Raw genomic sequence first — 21,063 nt, 5'->3', positions numbered from 1 at the left:
AGCTGCTTTCTTTTTTTTTAATTTTTATTTTATTCATATGTGCAAACAATGTTTGGGTCATTTCTCTCCCCTTCCCTCACCCCCTCCCTTACCTCCCCTTACCCCTTGCTACCTGGCAGAAACTATTTTGCCCCTATTTCTAATTTTGTTGTAGAGAGAGTATAAGCAATAATAGGAAGGAACAAGGGTTTTTGCTGGTTGAGATAAGCATGGCTATACAGGGAGTTGACTCACATTAATTTCCTGTGCGTGTGTGTTACCTTCTAGGTTAATTCTTTTTGATCTCACCTGTTCTCTAGTTCCTGGTCCCCTTCTCCTATTGGCCTCAGTTGCTTTTAAGGTATCTGCATTAGTTTCTCTGCGTTGAGGGCAACAAATGCTAGCTAATTTTTTAGGTGTCTTACCTATCCTCACCCCTCCCTTGTGTGCTCTCGCTTTTATCTTGTGATCAAAGTCCAATCCCCTTGTTGTGTTTGCCCTTGATCTAATGTCCACATATGAGGGAGAACATACAATTTTTGGGCCAGGCTAACCTCACTCAGAATGATGTTCTCCAATTCCATCCATTTACCAGCGAATGATAACATTTCGTTCTTCATGGCTGCATAAAATTCCATTGTGTATAGATACCACATTTTCTTAATCCATTCATCAGTAGTGGGGCATCTTGGCTGTTTCCATAACTTGGCTATTGTGAATAGTGCTGCAATAAACATGGGTGTGCAGGTGCCTCTGGAGTAACAGTCTTTTGGGTATATCCCAAGAGTGGTATTGCTGGATCAAATGGTAGATCAATGTCTACCTTTTTAAGTAGCTTCCAAATTTTTTTCCAGAGTGGTTGTACTAGTTTACATTCCCACCAGCAGTGTAAGAGGGTTCCTTTTTCCCCGCATCCTCGCCAACACCTGTTGTTGGTGGTGTTGCTGATGATGGCTGTTCTAATGGGTGAGGTGGAATCTTAGTGTGGTTTTAATGGTAGCTGCTTTCTCATCTGTGCTACAGGGAGTGAGAATTTCCACTGGCAGCACTCTGTCACTGTGAGCACTGATGACCAGATCTCTGTGGAGTTCTTGGAACAGGGTTGGGCACATGGTAAATCAATCAGAGGTAACTAACTTTTGTTGTTGGTTTGTTTTTTGGCCTTGAACTTGCTCTGTATTTCAGGCAGTCCTTGAACTCATGGCCCTCTTGCCTCAGCCTCCCTAGTGCTGGGACGACAGGCATGTGCCACCATGCCTGTAACTAACTGGTAATGTTACTATTGCTAAAGAGAGGAAAAGGCCCTTCAGGTGGGGTTGCCTGAGCAAAACCTTTTCCCTTTCAAAATTTCTCCAAGTAGCCAAGTATGATGGTGCATACCTGTAGTTCCAGCACTTGGGAAGCAGAGGCAGGAGGATTGGGGGTTCCAGGCCAGCCTGGGCTACACAGTGACATGTTATCTTAAAAAAAAAAAAAACAGAACAGAAAAGGGAAAAATATATCTCCAGGGAGGTCTTGAATTACAACTTACAGCCTCAATACAGCTGATCAGAGAGGTTTTCTACAACCTTGTAGATTTGTATGAATAGCCATTATTTACTCACCAGCTGCTTTGCAAACAAGCTAGCACCACACAGAACCAACCAAACCCAAAGGTAACGCTGCTGAGATTTGCTGAGCAAGGATTTGTCTTCAGTTGGTGGCCGTCCCACACAGGGCTTTCTAAGATGATAGACAAGACAAGGATGCAAAGATAAAATACATAGCAAGCATCACACTTCCAATAGCTTGCTGGGTTGGAGGATTTGAAAATGGCTGTTTGTAGCTGTTATTCATTGAGCTGGAGTTCCCTTGGCAAGAGGCATTTCTGGAAAAATTCCAGACCCCATCCCTACTTATGCTGCAAGGTGGTTATTTCCCAAGTGGTCACAGGTACCCACTTTGTATGGTAAAGTCTACACGGCTCCCCGTGCAGGCAACGCTTTGGGGCTGCATGGACATCCTCATCTGTCCACTGTGATCCTGGAATCCCACCCCCAAGGCCATACCCCAAACCTGGGGCCAGGTCTTGGAGTACAATATGGAGGCTCTGGGAATATTATCTCCTGGTCATATTGACCACTGATAGGCAACGGGCTGGACTGTTCTAGACTGATGCAGTGACCACAGAGTGGGAGGGGCTGCTGCCTTTGAGGGCTGAGTCTTCTGAGAGCCAGGGCGCAGGACACCTCCAGATAAGTGACTCTCCACAAATATCCAATTACCCAGCTCAGTGTGCATTTTGGGGGGAACTCATAATGTGGGGAAAAGATGCAGAAAGGGGCCTGTTTGAGGGAGGATTTGTGGAGCAGGGATGCTGCAATGAGAAGTGCTAATTCTGGCAGATCCTGGCTGGCAAAATGGCATTAGATGTGTTACATGGATGGAGCATTAATATTACTGATCCAGGCCAGGTGCAATAGCTCCTGCCTGTAATCTCAGCTGTTCAGGAGGCAGAGAGAGAAGGATCATGGTTTGAGGACAGACTTAGCAAAAGTTAGCAAGACCCTATCTCAAAGAGTGAGCTAGGTGTGGTGGCAAATGCCTATAATCCCAACTACACGGGAGGCAGAGGTAGGAGGATCATGGTCTGAGGCAAAAGCATGAGACCATATCTGAAAAACAACTGAAGCAAAAAAGGGGCGGGGATGTGGTTTAAGTGGGAGCGCCTGCCTAGCAAATGTGAGGCCTTGATTTTAAACCCCAGTACCATCAGAAAAAAAGGTGCTAGGATGCCTCTGGCCTTGTGCACACCTGCTCGTCCCCTTTTAAATGCAGGTGGCCTCAGTCAGTGAACTGGGGTAGGTGACTGAGTCCAGCCAGAATTTACTTTGGCCTCATTTCACGCATGTTTTTAACGATTTCTCTCACTTATGGAAAATTACGCTTTACTTTTGCATGGATAACGGTTTGACAGATTTTCAGTTCTAAATAAGCACAGTTAAGTTTCCTTTTGAAAGTGAACTGGTTGGAAGATTAAGTTGATCAGGTGAGGAGCAGTATGGAGATGGCAGAGTGGTGAGGATGGAAGCAGGAAAGAGGGAGAGGACCTGTGTGTTTCCAGTTCACCACGTGCGCTGCAATCCCCGAGTCAGCGGGGACTTGGTGACAGATTCTAGCTGAGCGGGTGGGCGCGGATGCAGATGCTCCTCGGGGGTTTTTGTCACCCCCAGGCAGATAGTGCAGCCCTCGAGTTAAAACCCCACTTTCCCATCAAGGTGGTCAGAACCATGATGTCAGGACAGGGGGAATCGCGGCCAGCCAGACATGGCAGAAACACAGCCTGGATCAGGTTGTCAAAGACACCAGGCGATTTCTCTACTTCCTCTTAAGCTCCCAGTCCATGCGACTAGATTTCATATAGTTGGAGAGAGAAGAGGAGGATGGGCCATGAGAAAGATGGGTGACTGCCACCAAGAGGGACTGTGTGGGGGCCAGGGGAGGGGCGGGTGATTCTTTCCTTCCTTCCTTTCTTCCTCCCTCCCCTCCTTTTCTCCTTTTCTTCTTTCCCTCCCTCCCTTCTTCCTTCCTGTTAAAACTTGTACCTCAAGGTGGACTTAAACTGGAGCTCCTTCTGCTTCAGCCTCCCAGGTGCTGGGATTACAGGCATGTGCTGCTGCCTGTTCTATGCTGGAGTCTCCAGAAGCCATGCCCATGACAGTCTTAGGGCTGAGCTCTTAGCCTGACCTGCATGTGAACCTTCCTCCCTGATCCAGCTGCTTGCTCTTGCATTTCTAAGAGGACTTAAACTTCACAAGCACAAAGCCCCAACTCTAAACTCTCACCCTCTCCCTTGCTGTGCAGAGAGCCCTGCCCATTTCAGCTGGTGGCTCCAGGTTCTGGAGGCTTCCAGGTGTGCAGTCCCACACTTCAGAGTGCACCTGGATTCCTCTCTGTCTCTCCCACCACACAGGCACTCTATCAACAGCCCTCCTTTGCCTCCCTCCCCTCTTGTGGATTATTGCTGGGGTCTCCTAATGACTCGCCTGCCTCTGGGCTCTTTCAATTTTAGGGTCCAGTGATTTAGGCCTGGTTTGGAGGGCCAGCTTGGATCCTTGAATAGGTCAGCTAGACCGGCACATCTGACGGGCTTTATTGGGATAATGCCCCCACTGCTGGCACCAAAGAGCCCTCAGGTCACCTTGGCAGGTCAGGCATCTGCAGCTGCTCTGATCTGGGAGAATTTCTTGGGTCCTCACCTGCGTATGGTGGCAGCTCCTGTAGTGTGTGGGAATGCACGCGCATTTGGAGTCAATGCTGGTTGAGTGGCGTGAACCTGAGGATCGAATGCAGCTCACGTGCTAATTTGCCTGTTAACAGCTCCTTCTATATTTGACCTGTAATTACCTGCATGTATTTTATGTGTAGAACTTGCGGTTTTTTTTTTTTTTTTTTGCGGTGCTGGGGTTTGAACTCAGGGCCTCACACTTGCAGGTGCTCTATCACTTGAGCCACTCATTCCACCAGCCCCTTTTTGTGTTGGGTTTTTTTTTGAGATGGGGTCTCACAAACTATTTGCCCAGGCTGGCTTTGAACCTTGATCCTCCTGATCCTCCACCTCCGGAGCAGCTAGGATTACAGGTGTGAGCCATCTGTGCCCGGCTAGAATTTGAGAAATTTTGACATTGATGTAATATCATCACCTCCATCAAGGTCATAACCACCTGTACCCCCAACTTCCTTGTGCCCCTGTCATCTCTCCTTCAAGTCCCCCCTTCCCACACAGAGCTGATCTGTTTTCTGTGATAGTGAGTTGGCATTTTCTATAAATGGAGACATACTGTGTAAACTCCTTTTTTAAATTTTAATTTGGCTTCCTTACTCAGCTCAATTATATTGAGATTCATAGCTTATTTTTCTTACTGCTGGACAGTGTGTTTTGCGTGGCTTTTGTGTCGTAGAGAGATAACTGCTCTGTAGGTGGTATGTAGATATATCACAATGTATTTCTCCATTTGCTTATGGAGGCCAGTCAATCAGCATTTAGGTTGTTCCCACTTCAGGGCTGCTACAAATCACTATTCCTGCATACTTGCATGAACTCTCAGAGTTTAAAATATATACACTGACAAAAAAAATGGAGATTTTTGCCAGGCGTGGTTGCTCACGCCTATAATCCCAACACTTGGGAGGCAAAAGGATTATGAGCTCAAGGCCAGCCTGGGCTACATAACAAGACTCTGTCTCAAAAAAAATGGAGATTTCACATTAAAAGTTCACAAAACTGGTAGCTGAGCCATTTGGAACCCACATGTCTACAGGGAAAGGTGGGTAGGAATTGAGTGGTTTCTGTCTCCAATTTGCTTCAGTCCCCACCACCCCCATTGCAGCCCCTTCCCACCTTTGCAGTCCTCCCTGCTGTGTGTTTGCACAGTCTGCTTTGTGTCTCGAGGAAATTCAGGGAGCAGACCTGAACGTAGAACGCAAGCAGATGTGTGCAGTGCTTAAACAGACCACAGAGGGATAGTGAATTGAAGCCTTGGAAGGCCGCCTTTTATCCTCAAATTTCTTTGGGGTTTTCACTTCAGCAGCCATGAGCATCTGGGAAGGTGTGGTGTCTGGGTGTCTGAGGGGAGAGCACTGGCTCGTGATCCGAGGCCCAAAGTTCCATTGCCAGCCCTCTGTTTGTCCAAGGAGATCTGGAACCCATTGTGCACACGGGAAGCCCTTTTGTGCTTTGCAAGCAGCCAGATCCCTTCCAGCGCTGGGGCCCACAGCCAAGCTACTGACTGCTGGATTCTAAAACTGGCTCTGGAAGTGGAGCTGTGGGACTGTCCCCTCACTGCCCTGTGTGCACACCATGCTTAGGGAGTGTCAGAGAATCTGAGCCACAAGGATGGTAAAAAGCCATCATGGTCTGATTTTAGCAGAGCCACCGAAAGCATACGGCACCTGGTCTGAGTTCTGGTTCCGTGAAGGGATCTTGGATCAGTTTCTTATGGATCACTTTCCTAATACATAAGAAAGGAAGATACAGGGCTGGAGGAGTGGCTCAAGTGGTAGAGTGCCTGCTTAGCAAGCATGAAGTCATGAGTTCAAACTCCAGCGCCGCCAAAAAAAAAAAAAAAAAAAAAAAAAACCCAACAAACAAAACCCCACCAGCCCAGGCAAATAGCTCCTCAAGACCCTATCTTGAAAAAGCCCCACACAAAAAAAGGGCTCAAAAAAGAAAAGAAAGGAAGATACAGGCTGGAGACTAGCACATGTCCCTACACACCACACCTGGGGACCAAAGATACCTGGCTCCACTTCTAGAGGGTCTCATTTGAATTGGTTGCAGCAGACCTTTTCAAAGTTCCCCAGGTAAGCAGGGCGACATAGCTCACGCCTGTAGTCTCATCTACTCCAGAGGCGGAGTTCAAGGTCGGTCCTGGGATAAAGTTAGTGAGCACCCCATCTCAACCAATAAGCTGGGCCCAGTGGTGCATGCCTGTCATCCAAGCTACCCGAGAGGCTGAGACCAGGAGGACAGAGGTTCCAGAACAGCCCAGACAAAAAAATTTGCAAGACCCCATCTCATCCAGTAAGCTGGGTGTGGTAATATGCACCTGTCATCCAGCTATGTGGAAGTGTAAATAAGGAGGGTCATAGTCCATGTTGACCTGGAAAAAAACTCGAGACCCTATCCAAATAATAACTAAAGTAAAAAGGCTGCAGGTGTGGTTTAAGTGGCAGTGCACCTGCCTAGCAAGCATGAGGCCCTAGTTCAAACCCCAGCAGTATGCCCCTCCCCCAAAAAGTTCCCCAGATATACAGGCATGGTGTGCACACCTATAATCTCAGCTGCTGGGGAGGCAGAGGCAGGAGAATCTCAGGCCAGGCAAAGTTAAGAAGATCCTATCCCCAAAACAAAATAAAAAACCAAGAGGGGTGTGGAAAATGAGAGGCCTTGGGCTCAACTTCCAGTGCTCCCCCTCCCCGCCCCCATGCCACACACACGCAAAGTTCCCTGGGTAATTCTAACAGGCAGCCAAGATCGAGAACCACAGTTCTTTAGTTCAGACCAGTGGTTCTCAAAGTGTGGTCCTTGGACCAGCGACTTCACGTGGGAACTTATTAGAAATGCACATTATACAAATTCCAAGGCTCTGCCCTGGACCAGCCTCCATGTGTAAATTCCAGGTGTGAGCACGGTTGCAACCAATGTTAGTTTCAGCCCCGTCTCTGCAGATCCTATGTGCAGACTGGCCGAGGGGCTGGGGATCCAACCGTGAGCAAGGGGCACAAGGGCCCTCGTGTTCTAGAGGTGCAGATTGAAAAGAAAAAGAAAAACAATTAAAGGTAGACAGACACAATTAAAAATTGTGATGCGTGTGAAGGAGACCCCTAGCCAGGTGCTGGTGGCTCACACTTGTAATTCTGATTTCTTGGGAGGCTGAGATCAGGAGGATCGTGGTTCAAGGGCAGCCTGGGCAAATAGCTTGTGGGAGCCCATCTCCACAATAATCAGAGCAAAGATGGACTGGAGGTGTGGCTCAAGTGGTGGAGTACCTGCTTTGCAAGCTTGAAGCCCTGAGTTCAAACCCCAGTTGTGCCAGGCGTGGGTGGCTCAGGCCTGTAATCCCAGCAGCTCAGGAGGCAGAGATCAGGAGGATCATGGTTCGAAGCCAGCCTGGGCAAATAGCTTGAGAGATCCTATCTCAAAAAAACCATCACCAAAAAAAAGGGCTGGTGGGAGTGGCTCAAGTGGTAGAGCACCTGCCTAGCAAGTGTGAGGCCCCGAGTTCAAACCCTAGTGCCACCACCAAACAAACAAAAAACCAGTCCCACAAAAAGAAGGAAAAGAAGTAGAAGATCCTTAAAGGTCTGAGGTGATGGTTCTCCAGGAATTTTCTCAGGAGCATACAGCCTCCTGTGAGTGGGGAGTACCCCCCACCCCATTTCCAACCCTGCCAGGACTGTCACGACTCCCTTTCCCCCCCACCGCCACCACAGACCACCTTGAGTTGGTCTGGTTTGTCTAAGGTGACCTGCCACCGCTGGGCAGAATCGTGTAGCTAGGGCTTGCTCAGCCTCTGCCCTCTGGACTGTAGTTTTCAACTAAGGCAGATGTACTCATGGTGCCATTTACAGTGTCTGGAGCCACTTGGTTGTCACACCTGTTGGAAGGGATCCTGCTAACACAGTGGATAGAGGTCAAGGCCACTGCCGAACCACCCCCATCTCCAGAGAAGACCTGGGGCAGAAGCCCAGCTCGAACTGCTCCCGTCCAATTCCTTGGTGCCTTCCTCCTCTCTCTTTGCTTGTGGACTTGAGTGAACTTGAAAATCTTCCACCATTTGAGCAGACAAAGGTTTCCAGGCTCCCTGCCCCCTTCCCAAGCCAGGGAGTCTGTCCTGAGCCAGGCATCTCCTTGGAAACCCTTGGCTAGGTGCAGTTTGGAAAGCAGTAAATTTGCCAGCCTGCACGAAGCATCCAGGAGCCGAGAGCTGGCTGGCACCGCTAAATCCATTTTCCTCTCCACATCAAAAGTCATTTCCTGGCCTCAGAGGCTTTCTGTGCTGTCACAGGACAAGATGCGGGCAGACAGACTTACAGGGCTGGCAACTGCCAATGCAAACCCCTGCACAGTCCCTCCCCAGGCAGGGGTAGCAGGGTTCTTTTCTGCTGAGCGAGGCTGGTTTTATCTGAGGCCGATCTGCTCACTGCTTTCACCCCACACAGGGCCAGACACCCTTCCTCATCCTTTCCCAGCTGGGGTGCTGGAAGGAGCAGGGAGAGCACGGCTAGCAGATTGCTTCCATCGTGTCCTTCGAGAGATGAGAGTGGATGATCACAGTGAGTTTGCTTTTCTCCTGCAAGCGGGAGTGTTGAGAAAGAAGAAAAGATGTGTCGGCCTTCATCGGTGCAGCCAGGGTGCTAAGAGCGTCACTTAGGTTCACGCAGTTCCCTAGGAAGAAGGATATTATTAGCCCTGTTTACAGATGGATAAACTGAGGACAGGTGAGTCGCCTAAAGCCCCCCACCAGCACCCCAACAACTGGAGCCAGGATTTGCATGCATGTGGCTGGCTTGCTCTAGAGTTTGGGCTTTCTGGTAATCTGGACACCTGCCCACCCCACAGACCAATCAAGAAACAATGATACATTTACACAGTAGCCAATTTATAGCATCAGCCTAGTGCCTGTCAGTGGATGAATGGATAGAGAAAATGTGATATATATACACAAGGGAGTATTACTCAGCCATAAAGAAGAATGAAATTATGTTGTTTGTTGGAAAATGGATGGAACTCCAGGTTGGTGGTGTGGCTGAAGCGGTAGAGCGCCTGCTAGCAAGCTCAAGGCCTGGAGTTTAAACCCCAGTGCCACCAAGAGAGAGAGAGAGAGAAAAGAAAGAAAATGGATGGAACTGGAGATCACTGTTAAGTGAAATAAGTCAGCCCCACAAAGACAACTCATGTTTTCTGTCATTTGTGGAAGTGAGGAACAATGGCAACAAAAACCAAGCTCATGAAAGTGAAAGGGGGACCACTAGGGAGATGGAAGGGAAGGAAAAAGGGGGAGAGAGGAGGGAGTAAGAAAGGGGGTAGATATAATCAAAGTACATTACATGCATTATGGAAATGTCAGGATGAAACCCCTTACTATGTACGATTTAATATATGCCCAAAAAAGCAGAGCTGGAATGACACCCTACATCCATGTGACTGCAGAGGGTCTGGGGATGAAGTGACCAGACCCTCTGGATGGGAGAGGCTTGGGTAGATCCCTTCCCAGGCTCCTCTCTCCCAGTAGGCCACTAGCTGCAGGGTGCAGAGCTGGGGGCTGGGAGAGGCAATGAGGTGACCCCCCCCCCCGCCCCGCCCTCACCCCACCCCTCTCCAACTGAGTTCCAGCTCCCAGCCAGGGCGGGGAAGGCAGGGCCGGCTGCCAGACCAGGGTGCCAGGACTCCTCCCATGGGGTGACCCCCTGGGCCAATCCCCAGCTGCCACGCCCAGCCTCTAGACTGAGCCTGGCTGCACCCAGGAGCCTCTTTCCCTAGGGACAGAAGGATGAATGTTCCTTGGAGGGATCTGGCCTGGGGCCCCAGGAAGCCCCTTGGAGGTCAAGGACCTGGCAGAGATGCCAGCTCTGTGTGTGTATGGGAGATCACTCTACCAGGGACGGGAAGGGGGGTCAGGTGGGGAGAGGCACAATGACTCTCTCTGGGTACTTAACAGGATGTGTTTGTAGAAGAGACACCTTGGGAATTGCTGGGCAGCCACCATTGCTCTGAGTATGACTGTAAACCTGTGTGTGTCTCAAAAACTGTCTTCCACTTCCCTAGGTCAGTATCAGAGAAAAAATTACTCACTTTACCCATTGTAGGACTTCCTGCTGGGACAGACCACCTTGATTTGCAAGGCCATGTGCCTACCTGCAGGCCAGGATCAGCCCACTCCTTCCTGAGGGAGATCCTGAATTTTTGCATATTTCTTTGTCACCTGCATGGTTCTTCTGGACCCTGGCTGCACTTGAGTCACTCAGGGTCTTCTGAGAAGTCCTGATGCCCAGGTGCAGCCCAACCGGTGGGGTGACTGTCAGGCTGTAGGTGTCTTTAAGGCTCTCCAGATGTGCAGCCAAGTTTGGAAATCATTGACTTTTACTGTTTGATAGTATTTTTTCTTTCTTTCTTTTCTTTTTTCATAGTTCTAGACTTTTAACTCAGGGCTTTGCACTTGAGCCATGCCCCCAGCCATTTTGCTTTAGTTATTTTTCAGGTAGAGTTTCAAGATTTTGCCCAGAGGCGGGCCTCAAACCACAATCCTCCTACTTACAGCCTCCCACGTAGCTGAGATTGCAAACATACCACCACACCTGCCTTGTTTGTTGAGGGGGGGGGGGTCTCTTGAATTTTTGCCCTGGCTCATTTGAATCTCAATCCTCCCTCTGTCTCCTGAGTAGCTGGGATTATAGTCACCTGGCTGTCACCAGGTATTGTTATTATTTTCCCTTACATTTCTCCCTTAAAAAAACCCAAAAACCTAAAAACTAAAATCGTCACTTTGGAAGGAAATTTTAAATCTCCTAGGGTGCGGAGAGTTTTTCCTTTCTGACTCTGGAAAAGAGGAATGAGCCTATCATTTGTGTGAGTTCTTGGTGCACAGAGCTGTGCAAAGCCCTTGGCTCCCTTGCCCGTGTGTCCTGTATCTCAGGCAGCTGCCTTGAGTGTTGATGTGAACTTGATTTAAATGTGTCTTTATGAATGTGTATGGGTGTTTTGTGGCTTCGATGATTAATGCTGTCCAAAGGGACTGTGTTCTGTAGTGTGTTCTGCTTCCAGTGTTTCTCACTGGGCACTGTGAGCGGTGGCCTCACACAACTGATCCTCCAAGTGGAGCACTGAGAGGTGGTTGTCGCTTTGTCAAGGTCACCTGGGTGACTGCCCACCATTGGTGATGCTGCATGGGACATCCTTGAACCGTGCAAGACCCCTGGTGGTCCAGGGTGATGATTTCCTACAATCTATGCCCGGGGTGGGTGGGCTGGCACGTACAGGTCCCCGGTTTGGTCATGGCTTATTGACTTGCTCCCCAGAAAGGCCACCCCAGTGTGCTGTCCCCTCGTGTGCAGGATGAGGACTGACCTTGTCCTCAACAGAAAGGTCCAGGCTGCTCTGCTTTTGCACCTGCTGAGGCCACCCTGTGATCTGCCTCCTGGCCCTTGGGGGTCCCATTCCACAGATTTCTGGGTGCTGAGTCCTTCCACTTGGGGGCCTGGAGGTGTGTGGGTTCTCACAGCTTGCGTGGGTGGCAGAGGCTGCTTCATAGGTGAAGTGCATGTGGCTTTTTTTTTTTTTTTAAGTACTGGGAATTGAAGCAGGGCTTGTGCAAACTAGGAAAGCCTTGTACCACTTTTGTTTTTATTTTGTTTCTGAGCTCAGGCTGGCCTTGAACTGATGATCCTCCTGCCTCCCCCTCCCCCGTAGCTGGGATTACAGACCTGCGCCACCATGCCAGCATGTGTGTGACTTTTATTCTCCCTTCTAATGAAGGTGACTCGCTGTGAGGGACAGAGGCTACACCAGAGGTTACAAGGAATATTCTTTGGTAAAGTGCACACCCACCTGGGCTGGCAGATTTGCCTTGGGTGTGAGTCTCAGAAGGTTCCAGAGCGGCCAGTACTGGAAAACCCTGCTGTCCCTGAAACCCCACAGGCAGGTCTGCTCAAGAGGTGCAAAGGAGGAGGGAAAATGATGTGGGTCATAGCCTGGGGCCTGAGGAGGGCTGAGAGGAAGGGGATTCCACATGGCCCCTGTCACTGTCTGTGTCACCCCAGCTCCACCTCCATTCCCTTCCCTGCATTGTTAATGTTCTTGGGGACACATGGCAGGATATGGGGTTCCCCAGATTCAGTCTTTCATGCTAACTTCCCCATTTGCTGTATCCATATGCTACCTGACTATTAATTAGTGTATCTTGCTTTAAAAGGAATCACTTCATTACAAATACATTTATTTAGAAGAGATACGTGATGTCACTTTGATAAATGGAAAGCCAACAGCATTTGCCACGAGTGTAGAGGGCAGCGAGATGAAAACTCCAATGACAGCACAGTAAACTGCTGCCTGTGGAAGTCTCTCTCCCTGGAGGGGACATGACCAGGTGACAGAGAGCAGCTGGCCCCACGCTGGGCCCAGCACATGGTCAGCAGGTGTGGGGAGGAGCTGAGGACTGTTGCTAGAACCCTCTGCATAGGATCGGTGTACCCCTGTGTGAGCCGGACCTGTGAGAATCCCACAGCAGACACTTGACACGTGTGGAGGACCCAGCCACCTTGCCCCCTCTTGGAGCCCGTGCACACATGGGAATTCCAGAAATGAAGTCTCCTTGGAGGCTGAGGCCTCACTGTGTGCTGCATACCAAAGGTGCTTAATGAATGCTTGGAAGAGGAAGAGGAGGGGGAGGGCACCTGAGTTTCTGCAATGCTAAGAGGAAGTCTTTCCCACTCACATGAAGCACAGAAGGGCATTGCAGAAAGGAGCTGAGGAAAGAGGAAGAGGCACTGGGGTGTGGACCCCGGGAGCACAGGGCTTTCCGCTGTCCCGTCCCTGAGTGAAGAGCACGTGAAGCAATGACACTGTGAGTTAATACTGAGGCCAGGGATGAGTGTCACTCTGTCTCCAGCCCCAGAGCCAGGCCTTTTGTGAAGTCCCAGGCCCCCAGGGAGGCTGGCCAAGCCCTGGCAGGGGGACCAGGGTGGAGAAAGTGACCAGGACAGAGACAGGCAGCCTCAGGTCACTGGGCACACCAAGGCTTCTTCCCAACCTAGGCCAGGCTGGGGTCAGACTGGTGGGCACCACAGCCGCTTCTTAACTATCGGCCGACCCCTCAGTGGAGTCCCTCCATTGCACCCCAGCCACAGGGTCCCCAAGTAGGTACATCTGAGTGGCAGGGGACATTTCCAAACCAGAAAAAGTGGGCAGTGGGTGTTTCTGCTGTTCCAGGCTGAGGAGATGCTCTGGGGACTTTGATATGACCCCATGTATCCCCAACAAGGGGCAGGTGTTTGAGGAAATTCCCCGGGCTTCTGAGAGGTGAGGTGTCCCCACCTGAGTGTTGACACACATTCACACCCTGGGCACAGCACACTTAACAGGGTAATGTTTAACCGGTATGTGGGCGGGCAGTGCTCTGCCTCTGGTGGTCACTGAGGGTGAAGGAAGAGGCCAGCCTCCTTCCTCAGTGGCTACGAAGGAGGCTGGCAGCCTCCCTGCCCTCCCCTAACTCTGCTGCCCCTCGAGATGCACTAGTGGAAACCAGGAAGCCTTTTGTCCTGTACTTCAAGAGAGAAAAGGCTATCTTCCAGGCCCTTTTTGTAGGCCAATAGGGAAGCCAGGACTTTTGAAAAATTTGCCTTTTAAGCAATTTCTTGGCACCTATAGGTAGGGTATGGGCCCAACCTTGCTAAAACAGTCATCCCTGGTACCTGTTACGATTTGTGGATGCTTTATAGCTTGTGGGAGAGGGGAAGGCATTACTGGGATATTAACGTGTTATCAGTTTTCCACTATATCAAAATCTGAGATGGACAGGACTGTAGAATTTTAGGGGAAACTGTTTCCAAATTTTAGTGGGTATCAGAATCATTACAGAGCTGATTTTTAAAAGTCTAGACTTCCAGGCTAGGTATGGTGGTACACACCTATAATCCCAACTACACAGGAGGCAGAGGTAGGGGGATCATAGTTCTAAGCTGGCCTTGGGCAAGAATTTAAGACTCTATCTGAGAAATAAAACAAAAAAGGGCTGGTGGTGTGGCTCAAGAGGTAGAGCCTACCTGCCTAGCAAGCATGAGGCGTTGAGTTCAAACCCCAGTACTGCCAAAAAAAAAAAAAAAAAAAAGTAGACTTCCTTATCTCACCATGATTTCATTCATTCGTCTATTTATTCAATTTATTGATTAATGAGCTGGTAATATGAATCGTTTTGTCAAATAACACAGGACACCAAGTTACTGAATGTCAGATTAACAAATCATTTTCTGAGCATCAGTATGTTTCATGCTGTACGTGGGACATGTCAGTCCATTTGGCTATTGTTACAAAGTACCATTGACTAGGTGGTTACAAATAATAACATTTAGCTAAGCATGGTGATGCACACCTGTAATCTCAGCATTTGGGAGGCTGAGGCAGGAGGATGGCAAGTTCCACACCAGCCTGGGCTACATAGCAGGCGGGAAGTCCACCATCATGGTGCCAGCACAGCCTTCTGGCGTCACAGGGGCACACTTCTTCTCATGGTGGAAAGAGAGGGAGGCCGCTCTGTGGCCCCTCTTCTCAGGGCACCGATCTCATGATCTTCGCAATGCCCACCTCCAAATGGCAACACATTGGGTTTAGGGTTTCCATGTACCGATTGCAGAACAGCATGGACATTCAGTCAGTCCACTTCAGGACAGCCACTAAAAAGTGCTTTGCTGTTTATCTGAAATTCACATTTAATTGGGTGTTCCGTAGTTTAGCTGGTCAGTCTTCTTTTGGGGTGGAGGGGAGATTTGAATTCAGGCTTGCTAAGCAAGTGCTCTACCACTTGAGCCATGCTCCCAGCCCTTTTTTTTTTTTTTTTTGCTTTAGTTGTTTCTCATTTAGGATCTCAAATTGGGGCTGGCCTTAGACTCCATGCTTCTACCTCCACCACCCACCATCTGGGATGACAGGTGTGCAGGTCACCACACCTGGCTTATTTGTTGAGAGAGGGTTTCAATAAACTTTTGCTTGGGCTGGCCTCCAAGCCTGATCCTCCAGATCTCCACCTCCCAAGTAGGCCACTTTTCCTGATGTCATTCTTTTCTTAGTCCTGTGTCTTTCTCTACAGACCTCCATGGTTTTGACAATGGGACTTTCCAGGCAGGGTTTCACTAGTAATTTCTTTGGATCATCCCCCTCACTTGGCGGGGGAATGACACTTGTTATACTGACAGAGTAGAAATAGTAAAAGATGTCCACTCATAGCTGTCTTGTTTCAAGATGGTGGCACAAAGAGTAAACGCCCTCTGACAGCAAGCAGGGTCATCTCTAGAAGTTACTGGTGGAGATGTGGTGGTTTGCATTGAATCTCTGGACATACAAAATTAAGTTATTCAGAGAAATGGATAATTCCAGCACATCCTCCTGGCGTTGGGCCATGTGGATGGCGTCACTTCTAAGCTCATGAGGACAGGCCATGGCGTTCTCACTACTGGATCCCCCCAGGTCTGGAGGGGGCGTTAGCACAGTCCCCGCCCCCACCCCACAAAGAGTCTTCTCACAGGAGACAGATGTCATGAAATCCAGAACTGCTCACAGAGCTAGGGTGGAGAATGGATGCTTCTGTCACAGTGAGGCAACGTCCATTTAGTGCCATGGCCTTCATCCAGGAGACCTCATGGTTGGCCAACTACAAGGTCAAGTTCCTTCTGGTAAAGAGCCAGCCCATTCTTTATGGGTTCTTTCATTTTTATTTTTTATTATGGAGAACTTCAAACCCCAGAAGTACAGAGAGTCACATAAGACTCCCATGATCCCACACAAATGTCAATACCATGCCAATCTTTTCCTGTGACCTTTTTCTGAGTTTTGCTTTATTTTCTACGGAGGTATAACAGTCTTATACCTGAAGAAAAGGAGGTATCACAGCCTGATGAATTCAGTGATGAGTTTTTCCCCTGTTCACACCTATGAAACCTCCACTGCCTCCCCATGTGGAAGAGTTCTATCCCCAGCTGACTCCCTGCTGCCCCTGCTGGGATCTGAATATCCATCAGTTGTATAGGGCATGACAGTGATATTATATGGGAAAAATACTTCTATGAATAAACAGAACATTTTAGAGACTTCTCTCCTCCTCCTCCTCTCTATCTTCCTCCCTCCTTTTCTCCCTCCCTTCCTTCTTTCCTTCCTTCCCCCCTCCCTCCCTTCCTTCCCCTTCCTCCCTCCCTCCCTTTTCTCCTCCTGAATGATTGGCTTCAGTGATCCTGGAGATTGGAAAACAAAGCCAGCCTTGATACTTGCCCATCTCCGCCATTCACAGCATCATGGTGACCAGAGTGAGGTCCCTGCCTGGCCCTGCGGGTGTCCAAGGTTGAGGAAGGAGCATTTCAAGCACTGGCCTGGAGGCTGACTGAACTAGCCTCAGCTTCCTCCAGGCCTCTTGGGGAGGAGGTAGGAGAGTCCTGGCAGGTGGTGACAGCCTTGCCGTCTGGTCCCCACAGACGCTGCAGGAGATCTTCCAGGCGGAGAACACCATCACACTGCTAGAGAGGGCTATCATGGCCAAGGAGTGCCCGCTGAAGGTGGCACAGACAAGGCTGGAGTGCCGGAGCCGGCGACCCAATGTGGAGCTGTGCAGAGACATTGCGCAGTTCAAGTGAGTGCTGGAAACCAAGGAGACGAGGGGTGGGGATGGAGAGAAATTCTGAGATCCAGGGAGGTAGGAGGGGGCTCTCAGGAAAGCCCAGCGACCCTTGAATGTGACAAATGGACCCTCTATTAATTGGGACATCTAGTTCCATGACTGCCAGGCAGGGGCTACCCAGCTTTGTAGCTCCCCAACCCTGGCAGGCCCCCTGGGTACCACATCTTCTGGCCTGCCCCAACAAGGGATGCTTTGTAGCTCTGCGCACAGGGAGCCCTCCTGCTGTGCCCTGAAAGCCAAGGAGACTTTAGCTTCAGTCCAGAGACATGGCCTTGGCCTTGGCTGCCCCACTTCTCTCTCCTGGCCCCCTAGAAGAGGCATGGGTTCCCCCATTTTCCCATCTCCTGCCTCACTGGATGGACCCACCCATCCTGCTTAGCTAGGGAGACCTGCTTCTGCTGCCAACAGGAGTGGGGGGAAGCGCTCGTCTACCCAGAAAGGGGGTTTGTGAGTGTGCGATAGGGGTCCTATGCCTCTCCCTGCTTCTGGTGGCCACGGATCACCACTCCTGTCTCTGCCTCCATCGCACGGCACTGTCCCCTACGTGTCTCTGTGCCTCAAAACCTCTTCACCTTTTTCTCATAAGCAATTTAGGGCCTGTCCTAAATTCAAGATGATGTCATGTTAAGGACATCTGCAAAGACCCCTATTCTAAACTCACGTTCGCAAGCCTCGTGGTTACAGCCTGGACAGATCTCTGGGGGACGCTATCCTGCCACTGTACCTGGACATCACAGTAACCTCCACCACCCACGGGCTTCTGCTCTTGCCCTTCACAGGGCAGACTGGAGGTCAACCTCAGACCCCAACCAGCACAGAGCACAGACACCGTCATCTTCCACTGCTCACTCCCCGCCCGCCCACGGCTTCCAGTGCACAAGCAACAGACTTCAAGCCCCTGATTTTGCATCTCTCTCTCTCTCTCTTTCCTCCTCTCTCCTGGGGTACTGAGGTTTGAACTCAGGACCTCAACTTGCTAAGCTAGCGCTCTACCACTTGAGCTACACCCCCCCCCCCGCCCCAACTCCTTTTGCTTTTATCTTGTGGTAAGATAGAGTTTTGTACTAACTTTGCCCTGGACCTCAATCCTCCTGCCTACTTCTGACTCCCAAGTGGAAGGGATTACAGATGTGGACTGTTAGCCCACGGGATGAAGCTCAGTGGTAGAACACTTGCCTAACATGTACAAGGCTCTGAGTTCAATCCCTACCACTGAAAAAAAATAGCACTGTTCAGTTTGGTGGCCACTAGCAGCTATTTCATTTACATTTAAATTAAATAAATTGAAACTTTACATGTTAAGTGAAATGAATACAGTTAAAAATAAGTTTATCGAGTGGCCACGATTTTTTTGTTTTTCTTTGAGACAGGGCCTCGCCATGTCGCCCCAGGCTGGCTGGAAGCTCTCTATGTAGCCCAGGCTGGCCTGGAACTCTCAATCCTCCTGCCTCAGACTCCCAAGTGCTGGGATTACAGGCGTACTTGGCAAGTGGCCACAGTTCATGTGCTCATTAGCATCACGAAGCTAGTAGGTTCCACACTGGGCCAGCTTCACAGAAGGTTCCACTGGTCAGCGCTCCCTCCATCCTCACATGGGTTGCTCATTATCCTCTCTGCTCTGAAGTCCCCTCCTCAGGAAGGCCTTTCCCATGCCTCTGGAAAGTTCCACAGAGCCAGAGCCTGGGACGAAGGGGCATGAGGAAGTAGGCTAAGGGAGCTGGCCTCAGCCTGATGCTTGGGAGACTCTGGGACACAAGCTGTACCTATGGGCTGCTGGGAGGGGACTGTCCTCCCAGGCCAGTGGCTCTCATGGGCCTATGAGCCACAAGCAGCCAACACACTCATAGCAGCTGGTGACGGGCCCCCAGTTGGTAAGGGAGGCCTGAGCAAGACTCCAAGAGCCATTATTGCACCTGACCCCATATGTAAATGAGGGTGGGCCTGTTTGTTACCTGCAAAGCCCCAGCTTCCAAAGAGCCCCAAGCCCTGTTTAAAATATTTATAACAGGGCCAGGCATAGTGGCACATGCCTGTGGTCCAAGCTACTCTGGAGTCAGAAAGTAGGAGGATGGTGGTTCAGGGCTGGCAGGGCAAAACTGTAAGAACTTATAAAAAATAAAGCAGGAAGAACTGGGGGCATGGTTCAAGTGTTTGCCTATTAAGTGGGAAGCCCTGAGTTCAATCCCCAGTACTGCAAAACAACACATATATATACCTAACAGCTGGGTATAGTAGGAAAAGCCTGTCATCTCAGCATTCAGGAGGCTGAGACTACACAAGTCTGCCTGGCTACACAGCAAATTCCAGGGGGTGGGCGACAGGGTGAGACCCTGTCTCAAACAAACCAACCAATAAAATACACATAAGTTCCTCTCAGTTCTGGCTGAGTAATAGTTCACACTGTAACTAGGCTGTTCATTCAGTGGGATTTTGGCTGTTGTGAGTATCCTGTACACCTTTGGGTTGGACACTCTTTCTTTTGGGTACAGACCTAAGAATGGAATCGCTCAGGCCTGTAAGTCCCAAGTTTAACTTACTGAGGAACACCAGCTTGTCTGTTTCTTTTATTTTTAGGAGGTACTGGGATTTGAACTCAAGGAGTCCCACTTGCTAGGCAGGTGCTCTACCACTTAAGCCATGACCCCAGCCCTTTTGGCTTTAGATATTAGTTGTCACATTTATAGCCTGGCTGGCCTGGACACCCATTGTCTTATTTATGATTCCCACCTGGCTGGGATGACTGATGTGCTCTACTATGCCCAGCTTTTATTGGTTCAGATGGGGGTCTCACAAACTTTCCCCCTCCAGGACTGGCCTCCCAAACCATGATCCTTCTGATTTCCACCTCCTGAGTAGCTGGGATTACAGGCCTGAGCCACTGCCCTGGCTTGCTTCTTGTTTTATACCTGCCACCCTTGGTGACATGTGCACGTCTGCTGGTTCACCTGCCTGGCCTGACTCGCTCACCACAGTCTCCCACCTGCCGGTCACCATTCTGACCCACAGCAGGTGTGCCTGTGCTGACCAGCTCAGCTAACAGTGCCTTGTCCTCTGCCCTCACCCCAGGCTCCTGAACGAGGTGTACACCATCGACGACACCCTGCAGACCCTCCGGCTGAGGCTGCGGGAGACGCAGGACACGCTGCAGCTGCTGGTGATGACCAAGTCCCGGCTGGAGCACGAGCTGGCCATCAAGGCCAACACCCTGTGCATCGACAAGGAGAAGTGCCTGGGCATGCGCAAGACCTTCCCCAGCACGCCTCGCCTGGTGGGCTACACCTGCCCGGCCATCTGCTCAGGCGCGTGCGCCACCTTTGTTCCCGGCGCTGGCCCCGCCCCCAGCGCCGGCCCCGCCCCCTGCTCCGGCCCCGCCTCCTGCACCTGCCCGCGTCCCTGCGCCTGAGCTGCAGGCGTTTGTTCAACCGCATTAACTTTGGAGAAGGCTGAAAAGCAAAAGAAAAGAAAGTGTCATTTTCTCCCTTTCCTCCTCTCATGAAAAGAATATATAAAGAGCCAAAATAAATGTCCCCGAATCAAAGATCCTGGAGTTCATTCCTTAGGCAAGTGTTTTCTGGGGAGGCCCTGGAAGGGGGAGCTGGGAAGAGATGGACTATCAGGGCTCAGGGATGGAGCCTGCAGCGAGGCGGGAGGTCCCCGGGAATGGAAGAGGCTTCCTCCTTCTCCCGTTCTCCCTCCCTCCTTCCCTTTCTTCCTCCCTCCCTCCCTCCCTTCCCCTTTCCCTCCTTCCCCTCTTCTTTCCTCCTTCCCTCCCCTCCTTCCTCCCTCCCTCCCTTCCCTCCTTACTCTCTCCTTCCCTCCTTCCTTTCTCCCTCTCTCCCTTCCTTCCCCCCTCTCTCTCTTCCTCACTCCCTCCCAACCTTCCCTCCCTCTGCCTTCCTCCTCTCTCCTTCAGTCCTCTCTCCCTCCCTCTCCTTCCTGCCGGCCATTTAGGGGCACTGAGTAAGTTGGAATCCAGAATCCAGAGCCCGGTTTTGTTGCCTCGTAGCCTTGCACAAGTTCCTCACCTGGGCATCTCGCCTATGAAATGAGGTCAGAGGTAGAGGTGACTGTCACCACTGTGGGGCAAGAGAAGGTGTTTTATAAATGCTGTGGGAAAAAAAAGGCAAAATCAATTCTTTAGGCCAGTGAGGGTTGAGGAAGTCAG

General features: G+C 50.4%; 1 protein-coding gene across 1 annotated transcript in view; it reads left to right on the top strand.

The window, feature by feature from the left end:
• Tekt5 (tektin 5) overlaps window positions 1-20,422 on the top strand; it is a 46,577-nt gene extending 26,155 nt beyond the window's left edge. The window contains 2 exon segments of the mRNA XM_074059876.1: window positions 16,696-16,850; window positions 19,965-20,422. Of these exon segments, the coding sequence (XP_073915977.1) occupies window positions 16,696-16,850; window positions 19,965-20,301 (492 nt within the window). The 3' untranslated portion in view covers window positions 20,302-20,422.
• Window positions 20,423-21,063: the final 641 nt, after the last annotated feature.

Source organism: Castor canadensis, chromosome 17, assembly GCF_047511655.1.
Source record: "Castor canadensis chromosome 17, mCasCan1.hap1v2, whole genome shotgun sequence".
In the NCBI taxonomy this organism is placed as follows: Eukaryota; Metazoa; Chordata; class Mammalia; order Rodentia; family Castoridae; genus Castor; species Castor canadensis.
The sequence above is the reverse complement of the archived record's forward strand: the minus strand, read 5'-3'. Positions and strand labels throughout refer to the sequence as shown.